Source organism: Fibroporia radiculosa, assembly GCF_000313525.1.
Source record: "Fibroporia radiculosa TFFH 294 genomic supercontigs, scaffold4066, whole genome shotgun sequence".
In the NCBI taxonomy this organism is placed as follows: domain Eukaryota; kingdom Fungi; phylum Basidiomycota; class Agaricomycetes; order Polyporales; family Fibroporiaceae; genus Fibroporia; species Fibroporia radiculosa.
The window spans coordinates 2,454-20,735 of NW_012133399.1; the positions used below are offsets into that span (position 1 = coordinate 2,454).

General features: G+C 52.9%; 7 protein-coding genes across 7 annotated transcripts; 2 read left to right on the forward strand and 5 right to left on the reverse strand.

Annotated features, from left to right (window-relative positions):
• Positions 1 to 741: 741 nt before the first annotated feature.
• Positions 742 to 3,462, reverse strand: FIBRA_05233 (uncharacterized protein; the record flags this gene model as incomplete). The annotated part of the gene is made up of 4 exons (XM_012327005.1): positions 742 to 1,177; positions 1,231 to 2,426; positions 2,484 to 2,867; positions 2,923 to 3,462. 4 exons carry the CDS (start codon positions 3,460 to 3,462, stop codon positions 742 to 744), a joined length of 2,556 nt encoding a protein of 851 aa, XP_012182395.1.
• A 213-nt stretch (positions 3,463 to 3,675) lies between these two features.
• Positions 3,676 to 5,264, reverse strand: FIBRA_05234 (uncharacterized protein; the record flags this gene model as incomplete). Its single annotated transcript, XM_012327006.1, has 6 exons — positions 3,676 to 3,741; positions 3,796 to 3,899; positions 3,960 to 4,654; positions 4,714 to 4,967; positions 5,027 to 5,057; positions 5,107 to 5,264. 6 exons carry the CDS (start codon positions 5,262 to 5,264, stop codon positions 3,676 to 3,678), a joined length of 1,308 nt encoding a protein of 435 aa, XP_012182396.1.
• A 494-nt stretch (positions 5,265 to 5,758) lies between these two features.
• On the forward strand, positions 5,759 to 7,195 carry FIBRA_05235 (uncharacterized protein; the record flags this gene model as incomplete). The annotated part of the gene is made up of 8 exons (XM_012327007.1): positions 5,759 to 5,822; positions 5,878 to 5,886; positions 5,940 to 5,996; positions 6,048 to 6,317; positions 6,371 to 6,421; positions 6,477 to 6,661; positions 6,715 to 6,737; positions 6,790 to 7,195. 8 exons carry the CDS (start codon positions 5,759 to 5,761, stop codon positions 7,193 to 7,195), a joined length of 1,065 nt encoding a protein of 354 aa, XP_012182397.1.
• A 139-nt stretch (positions 7,196 to 7,334) lies between these two features.
• Positions 7,335 to 9,873, reverse strand: FIBRA_05236 (uncharacterized protein; the record flags this gene model as incomplete). The annotated part of the gene is made up of 7 exons (XM_012327008.1): positions 7,335 to 7,394; positions 7,453 to 8,301; positions 8,359 to 8,451; positions 8,524 to 9,070; positions 9,129 to 9,329; positions 9,383 to 9,789; positions 9,838 to 9,873. 7 exons carry the CDS (start codon positions 9,871 to 9,873, stop codon positions 7,335 to 7,337), a joined length of 2,193 nt encoding a protein of 730 aa, XP_012182398.1.
• An 807-nt stretch (positions 9,874 to 10,680) lies between these two features.
• Positions 10,681 to 14,116, reverse strand: FIBRA_05237 (uncharacterized protein; the record flags this gene model as incomplete). The annotated part of the gene is made up of 15 exons (XM_012327009.1): positions 10,681 to 11,096; positions 11,148 to 11,215; positions 11,268 to 11,334; positions 11,389 to 11,595; positions 11,645 to 11,928; positions 11,981 to 12,107; positions 12,163 to 12,234; positions 12,282 to 12,386; positions 12,437 to 12,570; positions 12,622 to 12,673; positions 12,724 to 12,844; positions 12,911 to 13,664; positions 13,733 to 13,869; positions 13,926 to 13,933; positions 13,993 to 14,116. 15 exons carry the CDS (start codon positions 14,114 to 14,116, stop codon positions 10,681 to 10,683), a joined length of 2,676 nt encoding a protein of 891 aa, XP_012182399.1.
• A 1,111-nt stretch (positions 14,117 to 15,227) lies between these two features.
• On the forward strand, positions 15,228 to 16,052 carry FIBRA_05238 (uncharacterized protein; the record flags this gene model as incomplete). The annotated part of the gene is made up of 4 exons (XM_012327010.1): positions 15,228 to 15,259; positions 15,314 to 15,469; positions 15,526 to 15,589; positions 15,651 to 16,052. The coding sequence occupies 4 exons, from the start codon at positions 15,228 to 15,230 to the stop codon at positions 16,050 to 16,052; spliced, it is 654 nt and encodes a 217-aa protein (XP_012182400.1).
• Positions 16,053 to 16,278: 226 nt separating this feature from the next.
• On the reverse strand, positions 16,279 to 18,148 carry FIBRA_05239 (uncharacterized protein; the record flags this gene model as incomplete). The annotated part of the gene is made up of 3 exons (XM_012327011.1): positions 16,279 to 17,814; positions 17,864 to 17,995; positions 18,062 to 18,148. The coding sequence occupies 3 exons, from the start codon at positions 18,146 to 18,148 to the stop codon at positions 16,279 to 16,281; spliced, it is 1,755 nt and encodes a 584-aa protein (XP_012182401.1).
• Positions 18,149 to 18,282: the final 134 nt, after the last annotated feature.

Consider the following 18,282-nt stretch of genomic DNA (forward strand, 5'->3'; position numbering starts at 1 on the left):
GGGTTAGCCTGAGGGGAGCGTTTCTTGAGCATACGCCGGACATCGACATGGTCGCGGCGGTGGGCAGAAATATCGTTGGCCTCCGAGACCGAGGCCAAAGCGAAGGCGATAACAAGGCAAAGGAGCGTGAGGGTGACCTTCCTGGGTTTTGTTGCGAACATGTTGTATATGGCTCTGGCCTAGTGAGACGTGAACGGTCGGAAAGAGCTGGAAAGCCCGTCAGCCTCAGCAGAGCGCGACGAAGGGATTAGGCGTGGGTAGGGACCAGCCGCGGTGGGAAGGGCGAAGATGGAAGAGAGAGGGAGAGAAGAAGATGGGTCGGCAGACTCACTTTACACCTGGCAGCAGAGCCTTTCACAGGCCTGGATGGTTGAAGGAGTGAAGATAAAAATGAGTGGGCAGGGGCACGGCCGTCGGGTGCAACAGTCGCGAGAAGGTCGAAACAAGGAAACCCTGGCAACGACACCTATCACTCAACTAGGCGCCCACCCGCCAGCCGACTCTCATCACTCGCATCGCTAGCCGCACTGCGTTCTTGTTGCCTCAGGCTCTACTATCAATACAACACCACAAAACTGGTATAATGTCTGCCAGAGATCGAAGTAATAATAATGTATCACTAGAACCACAAACCGAACTACAACATCTACCGCAATAGCAATGTCATACACTCGTCCGTCAATGCAATGTCATGACTATCCGGCCGAGGTCTTCATATTGTCAACAACTTCACCATGTCCATCAGCTGTTATGGCTCGTCAACGTCCACGACGTTACCGGCACAGACGGCGGCGTCACGTATTCGTTCGCCGCCATCTCTGCCCATTGTGGGCTGAATAGCACCTGCAGACTGTACGTCCCCGGTTCAAAGTTGATCATGATCACCGTCACCCCGGTGTTAGGCAGGTCTTCACCGCCCGGGGGCAGTGGCGGGTCCGTATCCAGCCGTGCTGCAGGCGTTTGCGTCGTGATGTTGTAGCCGTTCGCAGGACTCAGCACCTGCAGCAGCACTTTTTCGTTTCCGATCTGCAGTGTCGCGCCTTGTCCATCAGAGTCGACGGTTACGCTTGCGTTCGTGTGCACCCGCCACATGAAAGGAGTGTTCGTGGTAATATCGTCCTGAAGGAGAACTTGTCTCCTGCCATTGAGCATGCGGATCCCACGATGGAACGACGTTCTAATGCCGAACATCAGCGTGGACATATAGATACAAGGCATCTGTCAACTCACACATTCTCGTACGCGCTAGCAAGGTCAGCGGTGAAGAACGCGGTGGAGTTACCCGGAGGTGTGAACACTGTGCTTGATCCCTGGGTAACGTTGTCGGTCCCATAATCAATTGTGGGCTGAGCCGTCACCAGCTGGTTCGCGCGGTTCACCAAAATCGTGTTCTGGCCCTCCGTGCGCTTGCGGTAGTACAGCCACCGTTCACTGTCTTGCGTGTCATTGCTGAAATATCCCGGGTCGAGATAGTTCTCATCGCCGAGTTCGCCGATCCAGCGTGTGCCGAGGGCATCCAGGACAAAATCTCCGCAATCGAGGTCGTTGTGTGTCTGGTGGCCCTGCAAAGTACCTGCCTTCATGGCGATAAAAAGTGCGTCCTCATCTGTCCAGCTGCTCCGCATCGAACCCCAGCCGTCGGTATGATTGTTGAAGAATCCGTCCAAAGGCATTCCGTCCCAGAACGCACCAGAGACAGCGGGATTGTACCAGAACATACTCCACGGATCACTAGCAGCATCGTGCTGGTCACGCTGGAACAGCATGTATTCGGGGTGGTTATACTGGTCTCCGTAGAACAACATGGGGTTAGCAGTGGTCGAGTACGTCTGGACACCACTGTCACCCCATTCGAACATCGTGCCGGGGCCAGTAACATGCATGTGGAACAGACCAGTATATTGGAAGCCGGGGTTAGTCGACAGGAGGTCGAAGTCGGATCCAGTGGCCGTCACGAGTGACGAGGCCATTTCGGCATGGCCAGTGACACCGAAATACCAGTAGTTGGGGGTCTCTTGCCACGTACCGTCTGAGCTTACAGCTTCCGCGCAGTTAAGAATAGCATTGGGAATCGTGTACCCCAGGAGCTGCGCAGCAGTACCGGTCGGGTCGTCGTCTAGGATGGCCAGTGCGCCCATGGTAAGACCGCTGTTGCAGACACAGTTCCAGTTACCCTGCACTTCATCTGTCCACCAGCCATAGTAGAGGCCGTTGCTATTGGTGTATCCGACGACACCAGCCGTGAGGCCATACTCAATCATTGTCCACATGATCTGTTCCTTCTCGGTCGAGTTCCACGCGTCATACATCCAGTCATAGGCAATGGCGAACGCGGCGCTCATCTCTGCGGTGTCGAGGAAATGAGTCGGGTTCCATCGCTCAGAGGTGTCTGGACCAAACGAGTTGGTACCATTACCCGCGGCATTCTGTACGGACGCTTAGAATAACCCCAATCTCCGCGGCGCTACTGAAATGATGCGCACCTGAAGTTCCAAAAATGCTCTTTCCGACCACTTTGTATCGTTTGTCATGCGGTATACGTACGAGAATGCCTTGATCCTCATCTTGATCTGTCTCGCGATATCCAAAATGCCATTACCGCTGTCATAGTAATATGCGACGACGGGTTCGTTGTAATAGACGGTGGCATTAGCGAAGATCGAATCGTTCCAGTACTTCATGTATGGTTCGTGCTGAATTAGTTCTGGAAGTGCCTGCCACTTGTACGAGGGGGCAATAAGACGGGGACGATCGGGGCGGACCTGAGTCGGCGAGGGGGGACTGGGGGGTGTCCATGAATCGGTGGGCCAGCTGAGGCCAGAAGCTTGGGGCTCAAAAGTCGGGGTGGTGAACGCAGCGGTGTTAGTCTGGGAGAGAAGTGAGCGAGACGCCCATCGATGGAAACACGGACCGAACGCTCACCGTCGAAGGGTACAAGGGGAGCATGTAGAGGCTGTCGGTGCCCGTGGCGAATAAGCCGATCTGTTCTTGGGCACTGGCAGCAGCCCCGGTGGGCTGTGCGGCAGCATTGGACGAGACCGAAGAATTGTGGTGGGCTCGGCTACCCAGGACGCCGCCCAGGACGGCAGCAAGGATAATGGCTATGAGGACCGGGATGCCGATCAATACCCAGCGGCTAAAGCGTTTCTTCGAGTGGGCCTGGAGAGGAGCGACGAGGCCAGTGGAATCGTTGAAGTTGGGATTGGTGGAGCCATACGGATGCGGCGAAGGCTGGGGAGTGGCAAAGGGATTCGACTGTTGGGTGCTGGAATAATTGTGGGCCATGGGGGGCGGCGGCGGCCGACGAACAAAAGGAGGGACAAGCAGACGAGCTGCTGAAGTGGGGGGGGTGGAAGGGGGGAGGGAGACGAGGAGGACGAGTGCTCGTGGACACGCCGGGAGGAGGAGGAGGGTAAATAGCTCTAGTGGTGGTGTAAGAGATATGGCACCGACTGGCGGCATGCCTCGGCAAGTCATGCCCTCGAGGCCCACTTTTATCCCCTAAACTAAGACTTCTTGAAGCGCACTTGGGCGGCATCACCAGTGCGCCACGCGCAGGGGGCCGATCGGCTCCTCAAGTCTCAGATAGCGTGATGACGCAGGCACAATTCGGAGCCCATATATTCCGACCGCGCAAGTAACGCCGACACATGCAAAAGGTGAGCAAACGCAAACTCATTCTCCTACGAACACACTGGCAGCACCCATCCCCGTCCCAATGCACATCGAAGTCACCAGAATCTGCGCACAGAACGGTCAGCCATCGGACAGGCCAGCCGTCCCAGTCGTGCATACCTTGCCCTTTCTCCGTGCAAGCTCGTTGAGGCCAGTAGCAATTTGACGAGCACCTGTAGCGCGTGCAGACGCCCCCAGTCCGTCAGCACAATTCGACATCTCGACTACGCATCGGACTCATCTAACGGGTGTCCCAGGGCGATTGCACCACCATTCACATTTACCTTCGCAGGGTCGAGACCCAGCTTGCGCACACAGTACACCATCATCGATGCGAACGCCTCGTTGATCTGCATTTCGCCAACTCGACTCAGCCCTCGCATACGAGACGGCACAACCACTTGCCTCGAAAAGATCGACGTCATCTGTGGTGATGCCAGCTTGTTGCAGAACCTGTGGGATCGCAATGCTCGGACCGATGCCCATCACACGCGGAGCCAACCCAGCAACCGCAGTCGTGACGTGCTTTGCTAGGATGGCCAGCCCTAGCTCCTCTGCCTTTCTTCGGGTCATCAGCAAAACTGCCGCCGTGCCGTCAGTAATCTGGCTCGCATTCCCTCCGGTCGTCTGGGACGGCTTCCATTGGGGGAACGCCGGCCTGATCTTTAGCAGCTTCTCCGCCGTTGTCCCAGCCCTAATCCCGTCATCTTTAGACACCACTTTTGTCGCGCGTTTACCCGTCTCAGGATCTGGTTTCTCATACGCGGTGAACGGCACAATCTCGTTCGCAAAGTAACCCGACTTGTCTGCATGCTCGGCGCGCTGGAACGAAATGGACGCCCACTCGTCCATTTCCTGGCGCGAGATGTTGAAGTCACCCGCAACGTTCTCCGACGTCCACCCCATCGGCATTACGCTATCGCATGCAGCTTGGTTTGCCTTTATGCTATCACTTGAAGCCGGAGCGCCCTTATCTGGACTGACGCGGGCGCGGTAAGTTGCGATGATAGTGGCATAGCATATAACTGGAACACGTACTTCTGCGACATGCTCTCCATCCCTACTGCCAACCCGACCTCAATCTGCCCGGCGCGAATCTTGTTCGAAATATCAGTGACGGCCATCAGCCCAGAAGAGCAGAACCTGTTAATAGTCTGCACAGGTACGCTCTCGGGGAAGCCTGCGGCAAGAGCCGCCGTGCGGGCTTCGTAGGTAGCAGAGGGCGAAAGAACGGTGCCAACGGTGATATCGCCAACAAGGGCGGGATCAATACCCGAGTGTGCGATAGCTTGCTATTGGACAGAGATGGATGTGAGTGGAGTGAGACCCAATATGTGGTGGACGACTGCACCTTGAACATCTCCGCCAAGAGTTCGTCGCTCCTGAACATACGACATGAGAGCACGCTCTCAGTTGCAGGGCAGTGCTTACTTTGTGTACATGAATCCTCCGCCCTTGGCTCTGCAGAGGGGGGAGCGGACGGCCATGGTGATGACGACGTCGTCCGGGCTCTTGCGCTGGAGAGCGGCGACGCCCTTGGATGCGGGCGACATGTGTGAGACGAGCTGTTTGACGCGTTCCATGGCCATTGCTGGTGTAGACGAGGGGGAGAGGGAGAGAGAGAGGTGAAAGGCTGGGAACAGCCAAGGGTCGGTCACTGGGTGCCATGGCCGGGTCTGAGCTGAGACCCGACGCGGAGGACATGTGATAGCCGCATTAACGCGCCCGCATATAGTTTCCAGACAAACACGGACGCACACTTCTCCGCCGTATCTGAGGGCAGGCGAGCGCAGAACGCGGAGGATTGGAGAGCAGAGGCCCTTTGCGCAGGCAGCGAGCAGAGGTCAGCGAGCGCCAGGTCGATCGGACAGAGCGATTAGATAGATCTCGACCCGAATCCGACTGCTGCCACTCCCCCAGGGACATTTCCCTTCTGGATGGGTGCATGCCTCTTCTCTTTCTTGCCCGACTCTGCACCCCAGCTCCGCCTCTTATCTCTTATCTCCCCACGTCCACCATTTGCCATCTTACCTCACGAACACCAACTTTCCGTTGCTTTTCATCCCCCTCGCAATCAACACACATGCCGGTCACGGTCATCGCAGCAAAACCGACGGAAGAGGTCAAGGGAAAATTCAGGTTTATTGGTCAGTATAAGTATATGAAGAACTGTCACACTAAACTGATCCATCCTGCCCCCAGATATTGCCGGTGAGCAAACCCCATCAGGCACGCACCCAGCACAGACACGGAACCGCACACAGTGAATCTCACCGACCCCGTATTCAGAGGATACCACCACGGCAGGAAAAAACACGATGGTGAATCAAGTCTTTCCTGCCTCTTCCCCTGCTGATACCGTCTGTCCTTAGACGATCTCGAAGCCATGCTTGAGCGTTCCCGCGCTGCAGGAGTCGTCTCCATGATCATCACCGGCGGGAGCCTGCACGAGTCGAAGGAAGCTCTCGAACTCGCGCGGCAGCACGGTTTCTACGCCACCGTCGGCTGCCACCCCACGCGCTCTGCCCAGTTCGACCAGTTCAAGGGCGGCGCACAAGCATACCTTGCGGCGCTCGACGCCCTCATCGAGGGAAATCTTGAAGGGAAGGGCAGGGTCGTCGCGGTGGGCGAGTGCGGGCTTGGTGTGTGCCATTCTCCCCTCTTGTCCGGGCTTCCGTATCGACGTTGCTCTGAGACTACGACCGCACGCACTTTGCTGCCCCCGATGTGCAAAAGAGAAATTTCCGTGCGCCGCCCCCCTCCGCTCGCGCTCTGTCGGAGCTGACGCTGACGGGTCCCAGGGCTGCAGCTGTCCCTCGCGAAGAAGCACCATCTGCCGCTGTTCCTCCACTCGCGCGCCGCGCATGCCGACTTTGTCCAAATCCTCCGTGAGGAAGGATTCGGCGAAGCCGGTGGCCTGGCGGTCGGTGGCCACGGCGGCGTCGTGCACAGTTTCACCGGGACTGCCGAGGAGGCAGTTGAGCTCGTACGTTCCTTTGTTCGCCGACGAAAGACTGTCGACTGAAAGCCAATGTACAGATGGATATGGGTTTCCATATAGGGTGATTGTGGATTCAGCTGAAACGCCTCCTCTCCGCTCACATTTTGCTGCAGTCTCAACGGATGTTCTCTCAAAACCGCTGAAAATCTTGCCACCGCCAAGGCGATTCGCCCCGAGAGGATCATGTTCGAAACAGGTCCGTCTGATAGATTTGTTCTTTCGCCTTCTGACACCGACCCAGACGCACCCTGGTGCTCGCTCACATCCACGCATGCATCAAAGGCGCACCTGTCCTCCCTCCCGCCATCCCTCAAATCTCTCTATTTCCCTCCCTCCACCAAACCCGAGTCATTTGTCTATGGCCGCGCCGTCAAGGGGCGCAACGAGCCCACCGCGATCGGCGGTGTCGCATGGGTGATCCATAAACTCAACGACGGCATCCCATTCGAGAAAGTCACAGAGAAAGCGTGGAAGAACACAGTAGAGCTGTTTAGATTGCACGAGCTCCAGGCTGCGTAAGATCTACTAGTGGATTACATTTGGTATGATTAGCGATATTGCAGTAGATGTGTACATTGTGTAATCAACAGTGACGATTTCCAGGCATAACAGATTTTGCGATTGGGTACCTTTCCTTGCAAAGAGCAAGCGAAGCACGTTAGACTGTGATCTCCTTCAGTTCCGGATAGTGCTCGTTCAAAGCGTGCTGCACGACCTCCTGCGATGAGACCCAATTTGAGTGACGATTCAGCCTGGGAGAGCCCGGATCGACTTACTTCACTGCTACAGAAGTGCGCGTTGCACATATGCGAAGACGCGTCGGGCACATATTCGCACAGATACACTAACTGTTCTGACTCATCTGCAGGAGGATCACCATCGCACGTAGCGTCGCCAAGCTCTAGAGGCTCGCCGTCCACGGGCGGTGTCACAGGTTGCGGCTGAGGCTGAGGCTGCGCATCAGCAGCAGTTCGCAATTGCTCCAGCTCGAGTTTCAGCGACTCATTTTCATCCCTCAGGACAGCTTCGAGTGCGGCTTTCCTGCGAACATCATCGTTCGTCCTCTCATCCTTGTCCGTGAGAACCTTGCATTGCGCTTTCCATTTGTCGAGCTCCTCTTGCAACTTCTTGAGGCGATCTTCATACATGCTTTTGAGCATAGGGAGTCCTTCTTTGAGCTGCCCTGTGGTCACATTGTGTTGACGCTCGAGTTCCGCTTTTTCTGTCCCAACCTCAGAAGCGTGAGCAGAAGCCTTCCGATAAAACTCGCGAAACAACTCTCGCTCCTTCTCGGCGGACTCCTGGGCATGCCGCAGTTTGTCCACACTCGTCTTGAGTGTGTCCACCTTGGTCTCCATTTCGAATATGTACGAAGCGTGTTTCCGGCGCAACGTCGATACTTCCTGTTCAAACTGGACTCGTACTTCGCGCGTCTCTTCTATTGCCGCATCCAACTGCGCAGCGGACAGCTGGTGTGCTTCCGACAGCTTTTTGTTCTCTGCTTCAAGTTCGGCGACACGTAATTCAACGTCAGACTTCTCGTGTTCAAGTTTTGCAATCTGTAAAGACTTGTCCTCAAGTGCAAGCGTCAATTCCTTCATTTGAGATGAATGGATAGAATGTTCCTTGAAAGACATCCAAGTCAAAACAAGCAAAACATCGTTCGCGTTCGCTTTACGTACTTGTGATTGACTATCGACGTCAGCCCGCTGAGTGGTTGATGTAAGGGGGAATTCATCTGGGGATTCCATCGTAGCAGACTTGTTTGGAGAAGTCTTATTTCCACGTCGCCATCACCTGTCAGCAGACTATAGGGTATACAGATGAGAGGAGAGATGGAAACACACCTGAGATATTTTCAGCCGAGCTTCCTGCAAAGGACCAACTTTGGGCTTCGGGCCAGGCAAGGGGCGACCCATGGACAAAGCCTCTGCCGGCTGTTGCCCACCATCAAAATCAACGTAAGCATCCTCCATCTGCCTACTCAAGTCGTCGGCCGTAACCCCAGGATCTAGCATATCAGACTGTGCGACCGAGTCAGTATCAGGCGGCACTTGAGGGGATTCTGCAGGCGACGGGCTACGAGACGCTGTGAAAAGCCAATCGTAACTCTTGGAGCTTGGCCTCGAAGTAATGACCTCCGCAACACTTGACGAAGCCTCGGGCCGACGGCGAACTGCCTCTTCAGCAAGTCGCTGACCGCGCAAACGTAAGACTTGGTCGTCCTTGCGAGACATAGGATTCCTGTTATTGGGCTGCTCAAGAACATCCCTTTTTGCCTTAATGATAACTCGTTCGACAGCACGTGAGCTGCTCTTCTCCGGAGGGCTGAACTGCTCAATCGAACTGAGTGGTGGTTCAGGATCATCCACGATGTCGTCGACCGGGCTAGCGCTGCATTTAAGGAAGCATTAGTTCTTTGTGGGGTACTTTGACACGAAAAGAAACTAACTGAATCGGACTATCAACGGCAAGCATACTCGGGCGAGGCCTCATTCTAGATATCAATGAACCACTGCTGATTTTCGCGATTGGACGTGGTGCTCGTTGGGAGGTAGGAGGCAAGGCAGGTACCGCCGAGCTCGATGGCCTATCTTCCATAGGAGAGGCAGGTCCATGTGGTGACTGCGTCTCTGGAACAACACCATCTTGACTAAAATGATGTCAACGCCGACAGGAAACATCTAGGAGCGGAGGCTGACTTACAAGCTCATATTGTATCCCCAGAACATATCATTCTCAATAACCCGACCATCCAGGTCTTCAGAAGGAGGCCGCTTATCAGACTTGGCACCTTTAGGGGGCCCAATGCGGAAGATTTGCTGGGATGGTGGCTGGGCAGGTTTGGCGTTCTTTGGAGGGCCAACCCGGGTGATTTGTTGACGGGGTGGCCGTTGAGAGACGGACTTGATATGCCTAGGCGGACCTATCCGAGTAATCTGCTGAGGAATCTGCTGAGGAGATAGCGACGGGGGAGGAGACACCACAACCTCTACGATAATTTTGCGTCGCTTCTTAGGAGGTGGCCGCTTGTCGCCTGATACAGATTCTTCGTGAGATTCAGAATAAACGGCGCGACGCTTCTTGAGGAGCTGCCTAGGAGGTCCATCGGCCTGCTCGACCCATTAGCATCACGGCGTGATTTAGACAAACATAAACACCTTAATGGACGATACATATGAACTACGGTTGGACATAGTAGCTGTCGAGGCAGAACGCGTGGTTCCGGCTAATTTTGAGGTCCCTGCGGTTCTCGTGGATGTAGTGGATGTGCGTGGATTAGCTGCGCGGAAATGCGAAAACGCAGTCCAAAGCATGCGGCAAGAGAGATACACAGTACACACCTCGCGTTTTCCTAGCTCTCCTTTTTTTCTCCTGCGCATTCTCCCACCCCTCAATGACCGTGTCGTTGCAATTGGCCCTGTCAACCCAACTCGGGGGCCAAGGTTGGTTCGTTTCAGGATCAAGCCCCGCCCATTCGACTTTGTACCGAGCACCTTTCTGGGCGATGACCCTAATCACCTCCCAGTATTGTTCTTCGCCATTTTCTTGCATCAAGACCGCGATTAGTGACTAAGAGTTGAACATTGAATTGGCGTCGACACAGTGAGAGTGAGCCAGAGTGGTTCTAAGATCTGGGTTCAAACACCGCGGCTTTTCCGCGCCGGCAGTCACAAGCAGCCACATCTGAATAGACTCAAGTGATACAGCAGTGATGGTCCATAGACGCGGTGTCTCGCACCGGGATGTGGGCCTGAGCACCATGGAATAATTGCGGCACAGTCCATGAACATCACGTCCGAACCAGCATTCATATCATAGACTACTAACTAACAATACAAAGGAACTGCGGACTATCCAAGTACACATAACGTTGCGGGCTCGTGTTACAGTACGCGGTCTCGCAAAAAAAAAACTGCCGAAGAGCAGACATCCGACATAACAAAATGACGGCTATCAAACAGCGAATCGAAAGATCACAAAAATAGCGATACATATATGCATTACCAGATCTCCTGCACAGGGAAATATTGCGGAGGGAGGAATAAGCTTTCCATACCCTGCTGCGTGACATTTGCACCGCCAAGTGTTTGATCGGAAAGCCAAACGGGAAGTTGCTCATTGGAGGTTGCGTCGAAACCTCGCCAAATGTTATCGATGCTCGGGGTATATTGAGCGAACTGTTGAGAGAAGCCCATTGGTATGCCAGTAGAAGCGTCTGGGTGTGCCGAAAAAGATGAATCAAACGTTGGTGAGATGGGTGTCTGTTGACCTATTTGTGGTGTCATGTCTGATGAGTAGCCGGCATTGCTATGGGAGCGATGTCGAGAGTCTCGGGGTGAGCGAGACATAGAGGCTGACCGCTTCCTTGAGCGTTTCAACATGAGCTGCAGTGTCAACGCGTAGCGTTTCCCAGGCACTATCGAAACGAGTTGGAGATATTCAAAACAAAAAATAAAAGAGCACCCACCTTCCGAGAGTAAAGCACCGAGGTGTTCAACAAGTATTCTAATCTCTTCCATATCACATTGATCCGGGCTGATGTTCGCATGCTTAGAAAACATGATTTTCAGATACTTGTACCACTCACAAGAGACGAGCAAGTCGAAGCAATAGTGAGGCTGAGAATGTCGCCGTTGCATGAGTATAGTGAACAGCTGCAGGGTAGTGACTGTCAGCAAGATGAGTCGGGTATTGAGAACGTCACGCACCATATTTCATGCCTTCTCGATACGCAGGCGAGTTTACGGTGATATCCAAAATCTGTCGTCCGATCTGAATGGACCTGATAGCCAACTCGCGCTGGGCAGCCGGCATCCTTTGCATGTCATCTGGGCTATCCACACCTCTAAGGGCCGTGGCATTATGATATAGCTCGGCGTGAAGATGCTGGATCTGTAGGCTCTGTCGATAGAATGCTAATGGAGGGTAAGTGCACCGTATAGCAGGCAAAGTCGAAAAACTAACCAGCATCCTCGTACTTCTGAGAAAATGCGTGGTCCCAAGTGGCGTACCAATTGCGGAACTCTAGATCTGCTTCTCGGAGGACATTGAACGTTATGTCGTCAACAGGCTTGTCGAAAAGCGGGGAAAGATTGTTGTTAACTCGCTCTCGGATCGCCATCAGTTCCACCGTCGAGACAAGACGCATGTCATCTTCAATAGCCAAAGGATGCTGCAGAAGTAGGCGGCACTGCCATATGCTCTCATCATCTTTCAAGATAGATGGGCGTCCGGTTCCATATGACATTCTAGTGTGGTTTGAAGCCTGACTTGTTGGGAAGATACGCGGAACAAACTCACTGGTGTTCAAATAGATAAAGGCAAAACCATGTTCTCGCAGAGATCACCAATTGCCGGTCCTTAGTGGACGTAGACTGCTTGTTGGCTTTCATTCTTCTCAATAGCTCTGGCCAAGCCTTGTGCATAGCTATATTGGAAAAATCATGTCAGCATAAACCTTAAACGACATCATAACAACTAACATAGCTCCATAGCCATCCGAACTGCATGGCCTCCACTCAGCCAACCATTATCAGACCAACCAGATACAAGAACTGTTCGCTGCTCAGCCGTCGCGTTGTGCACAATCACAAGAACTCACTCATAGCTTGCACAGCTTCCTGCCGCGTAACTGGAGAAAACAAAGTAGCACAAGAAATGGTTTGGACTTCTTCCTGGCATTTCAAAAATGTCTCGCTCGGTTTGCCTATCTCGGTCAATATACCGCTTCGAACACACATATACCGAAGAACTCACCGCCTCCATCCCTAACTTGAGCAGCGATCATACAAATACAATCGACAGCGAAAGGAGAGCGTTCATGAAGAGCATCATATGTATCAACATTAGCATCGAAAACAGGCAGAAAAGTTGAGCAGCCGTGATAAAATCTGCGCACACACTTCTTAGAGGAAATATATCTATAGCATGAATCGACTCACATCCTGAACAATTCTCGTGCCTCTGCTTCGGGTATGGTATTTTTGGTGACAACTACACCCAGGGAAATTAGATTTACGGAGGTCCCTGAACGAGAAACATACCATCCGGGAAAGTGGTGAAGCGAAGTTGCTTGTGTTGTACCTTTCTCCTCTTGGCCGGTCGCGGCTCCGGAGAGCTGGTTCTCGCACGGCTAGGAGGTTCGCTAATTTCCCCCCCGTTTTCCTTCACATCAGCCCAGGATAAGTTTGCGTCATCTGTCAGACTTGCACCGCTGGAAACGGAACGTACCTTGGCGGCTCGTTCGATAGCGACGTCAGCTAACCCGCGCAACACTTCCCACGGCGCTACTAATCCGGAGGCGGGAAGCTCGCCGTCTTCCTCCTCAACGTCCGATGAATCCGCACTGGTGACGTTGGACGATGGAGGAGCGCCACGCTTTGAACCTGTCTCATGGCCGTTAGACGGCTTTAGAGTTTGACGAGACGTATCCGCAGGATTGTAACGCATAGATGACACGTTCGTAGGCTGCGATCGCGGAGGACCCATAGATTCGATAGATGAGAACGGTGGGAGTATGGTGCTCTGGGACGAGCTGCCCCGAGCGGCAGCGGGAGGCGGAGGTGGATACATCAAACTTGTACCATGGAGATCGGGTTGACTCTGGGGACGATGCGCTGCACCCAAAGAGGGACTGCGATAGACAGCAGAAATCTGGTCGCGATGATGACGATGCACGTTGGAGTTCAAGGCAGGTGTTATTGAAGCATGTACTTGCGACATGACCCCATTATTTGGCGTCGGTGTTTGCCCGGAGTGTCCAGTGTCTACCATCAGCTGTGGATGGCTCATGGCAGCAGAGGGTGTCGAAACACCAGGTGATCCTAGAGAATGTGCGCTTGGAGACTGATTCACAAATGAGGGATATGCAGATGGCGAACGTGAATGGAGAGGCCCGGCCCCTCGAAGATGTGTAGCAATCTCCAACAAGGTATTTTGAATCGCAGTCTGTGTCTGACGAATGTCCGCGACATGGGATTCAAGGCTACGTATGCGTCTTTAAAGATTCACTCAGTGATAAGGATACCATTGGGCGTTCGACAGGACACTCACTCTAAGCCAGCTTCTCCTGTGAGACTAGCTTCCCTCGTCGGCTTCTCGAAAAGACATTCCAGACCGGCGTGCTTGCATCTACGACAAGGAGGGTTCTCTGCACCCTCGCATCTCATCTTCTGCTTGCGACACGCATTCTACATTGCAGACATCAGGAAAGAGTTTACTGTGGCAGGAACGGGCGAAAACTCACGCATGCACCTGAACATGTCCGGAAGTGATTAATAGCAAAACGGCTAGACGAGACCCTATACACGTACGAGGAACTCGATTTAGTGTTCTGGCCTGCGGTTTCGGCTCGGCTTTGGCATGGCTCTTGGAATCGTTTGTGTCGGAGTCTTCTTGCTTCTTGACAGATGAGCTACTGCCGTTACTGGGGTCCATGTGAGCTCGACGGCGAGGCCGATGAAGAGAGGCGGGGCGGCGAGGAAAGGGTGCGTCTGCGGGATGACTGAGAGGTTGCCGGGGATGATTGGACGAAATGATCAGTCCGAGGAGAGCAAACAAGGACAAGCGTGGCCGGTTTGGTGACAGCCGTGACCAACACATGGTCTCCGATTTGACACGTCCTCTCCCATCCTATCCCGCTCGTCCCCCTTCCTTTCCAAACGCGATCCTATGTTCGCTGCTCCTCCCATCGACCTCGGGTTTGCAGCCAGGCTTCTGCTATCAACTGCCCTCTTCGTCTTATGGCGTTATCTGGTGATAGAACTGGGGATATCATCACAATCAGTACCTGCTACTTTGGTGTCGAGAGCGCCAAATACAGCATTCGCGGTGCGACCACGGCTTCTTTGCCAACGATGTCATTTCTTTGCGTGATCTAGATTTTCGAGACTGTTCTCCCGCCTGGCCATCTTGCAACATCGCACTGCGTAAGCCGGAAAATCCCTGAAACTGAGGTAACGCGGTTGCAACCTGATAGCCGTGTCACATGCCCCCTCACAGTAGTATTTAATATCCATGCTGTGAGATCGTAGTGCTCGACAAAGTGGATGGTCAAGCGAAGGGGCGAAGACCACGCTGAGTGTATACGCAGTGTCATTGTATCCAAAGCTAGAGTCATCTTGAGATGTATTCTGTCGCTTAGTCGTCGGTGCATGCAATTGCAATCTGCACGACAGTATGCATGGCTTTCGCTCTGAATTTTGTGGAGTTCGTTTCACGCACTACACATTCTGACTCTGCGAGGGGATTGTTGCGGAGCTGTTATAATGATATCGACTCACAACATGCTACTTGCTGTTGTCTGTTACTTATCGAGAATATACATTGTGCACTGGAGTACATAGTACACTCGAAAATGCCGATGCCGGGTGCATAGGCGCCTGGGATGCATACATAACCGCACACCTTTTCGCCTCGAGTTACGCACTGCTTCCACGGCACGTTTCACTCGTCACCTCGGTTTCGTTATAACGTCGCCGCCCCTTTGATCTTATCCTACACATCTTCTCCTTTGCACTTCAGTCTCTCTGCCATCTTTCGTCCCAGCATGTTCACGTCTTTGGCATCAAATCTTCTGAGGTAAGGTGCTTCAGCCCAACTTATTTAGACCTTGCTTACAGCGAATCGTTGCAGCGCCTGGTTTGCGTACTTGTTGCCATGTTATGAGACCTGGAAATCCCTTTCCCATAGACCCACCTCCGAGCAGGAACTTGAGCGTTGGGCAATGTACTGGTCAGTCGTAGGAGCCATTGTTGCATTCGAGCATGTTGCGGAATGGCTCGTGAGCTGGTGATTATCTCTCGCTATCTCGCCAGGTACAGTCTGATCGATTCATTCATGTCCAGGCTTCCGCTTTATTGGGAGATTAAAACGGCATTTCTCCTGTTCCTCTCTCTTTCGCAGACCCAGGTAATTATTTTTTCCCCATGCGTTGCCACAAAGATGTCAGTACTGACGTATTTATTGCTAGGGTTCAACGTGGGTATACAAGAGTTTCGTCGACCCATACCTGATCAGCAAGGAAGCGGAGATCGACGCTGGCATTGTACAGGCCAAGGCAAACATCATCGCGTTTCTGCAGGATCGCACCTCTGCGATCTGGCAATCGTTCTTGGAATTTGCGGCCTCTCAGCTCGGACAAACCCAGAACGCCGTCGCTCCTGGGTCGGCTCCCCCCAATCCCATGGCAATGGCGCAGGGCTTGTTCAGCACTTTAACTCTATTAGGCAATCTTCCTGCGCACCAGCGTCCCACTGCATCTCCAGCATATTCGTCAAGTTCCATCCATTCAGTTGAATCGTCTGATAGTTCGGCCGCGTCATCTTCCTACTCTTCCGAAGCACCTGTCTTTCCAGAACCTGAGCGTTCCTAAAACGACATTCATGACTTAGATTACCGAGAGTGGTGGTGGAGTTGAGTCCCACGTCGTGGGACTGAGTTACTCAATAAAATGACTAGGCCACTCCTTCCGATAAGTACAAGACACTGCATCCATACAAACCTGGACATTATATATATACAGGATGACGATATTGATTGGGTAGCAGGCATATCAACAACATCGTTAACGCACACTAACAACATTATATTTATTCGGATCATCGTCTCCATTTTGCATGTTTTTTCGACATATAGACGCAACTGACAACGCGTACTTTGCTCCTTAACCACGGTAAGATGTCTGCGTCTACTGCAGGGCACCCATCGATGATAAGCGTATCAATCTGTGCTGTTGGTACACTTGTCCGTAAGGCCGTGACATCCTCATCAGCTTCGGGAGAGGAATCCGTTGCAGAAGCAGGAATTCGCGTCTTCACGAGCTCAATAAGTGGCCCACTCTTGATATCAGGACAATAGGAGAAATCCAAATGCTTTAATAGAGGACACAATATTGTGGATCGGTTGATAGATGCTTGTACTGCGCCATTCTTGACCTGCTGTGTCTGTTGGATGGAGGAAGATGTAACCGTAGACTTTGCAAGGGTCTCGAGCACCTTATTGGCCTCGTCACCAACATGTTCCAGCTGAAGAACCTCTAATAACGGCGCTGAACGCAAAACATTGATCACGCTTTCCGCCGTAATCGCGCATCGCTGTATCTTGAGCTCTGTTAGCGAGCCCGCCGCGCCACTGTTCACCAAGTGTTGTAAAGCGCCGCCGAGAGGATGAGTGCCCCGACAAATGCGGAGCGTCTGGAGCGTGGAGAGCGAAAGCTGAGGGAATATTAAGTCAACGACGAAGTCGTAGTAGTCGACACTGAACTGCGTGAGGGATGGAAGGCTAATGCTCTCCTTATGCGTCACATCCTCAAGTGTCACAGTTAGAGAGACACCCATGAACCAGAAAGCGAGTGTGCGAAGACCAGGATTTGCGCGTAAAAACGATGCGATATCCGCGAGCGTAGTGGTGATCAGCGTGCCCTGGAACGAGAAATGTTCCAGACGTGTTATGTTCTGAGCAGCATTACCCCAAGCAAACTGAGAACGTTCGACAGAGAGCGTACGAACTCTCATATCGGGGATACTCCATAGCCAAGGGATTGGGCGGCTTTCGACACTGTCGCGCACAACAATAAATTCTGTGTCGCGCAACACACTCGCGGTCAGGTTTGGTAACCGGGAATGCATTTCACTAGTGGGAAACCCGTCCACAGTGAAAGCGCGGAGAGTATCCAGTGGCATATCCCTAAGTTCGTCAAGAGCCCACGATGCAGTCTCTAGGCCGGTGCAAAGACGAAGGTCAAGCAGCCTCCCCTTCGATCTGATCCTCCAAGCTTTTGCCTTTTTGACAGGATGTCTGTGCGAGAGTACGAGAGTGCTCCACAGGTTGGGTGTTTCGAGGATCGTGTTACGCCAACCTTTGCATACTTGCGCAAGGCCAATAACTCGTGTGTGATCATCTGCGACCACCGAAGAAAATATAATGGTCGCAATTTCTAGAGGCAACGACCCGAAGTGGCAGGCTGTCCTCGAGATATAGGTCTGATTTGCGCTCGCAATTTGTTCAAGGAGAGATTCAATGTTGTCGCGTCTTTTTGGTTCATTCCCAACACGATCTAGAGCTAGCTGGGCCATGCGTTGTGCGTGGTCAAACTTGTTTAACCTCATGAAAAGACGCGCGGATCTGCTATAACCCTAGGGAATATTAAGTGAGCGAAGCATTAGTATGTGACGACACCCGCACCTGCCACCGCTGAGGCGCGAGATCAATTACTCTTTTAGAGTCTCGCAAGGCATCCCTTATATTACCGAGCTTCTCGTTCACCGCTGCCCTTGAATCGTACACTATTGACTCTGGCTCTCCGGAGTTAATAGCCTGTTGATAGATGATCAGTTCCTGGGTTATACCGAAACGCTCGCAATGAGTGAAGGGTATGCAGACCTCGTCGAAAAGCACTAACGCTTCTTCAAACTTTCCTTCTCTGTAGTGATAGATACCCTTCCGAAAGGCCGTCTTCCAGTTTTCCATCAGCCTTAAAGGTAAATACGAAGTTGTGAAACAAGTTAGCTGTGGTGAGGCCTCTGGAGAGTCCAGAGTCCGATTAAGAGTGTCTGAGTCGCCGTCCACTGGCAGACCGTCGCGACGTCGGCGCGTTCCGTCAC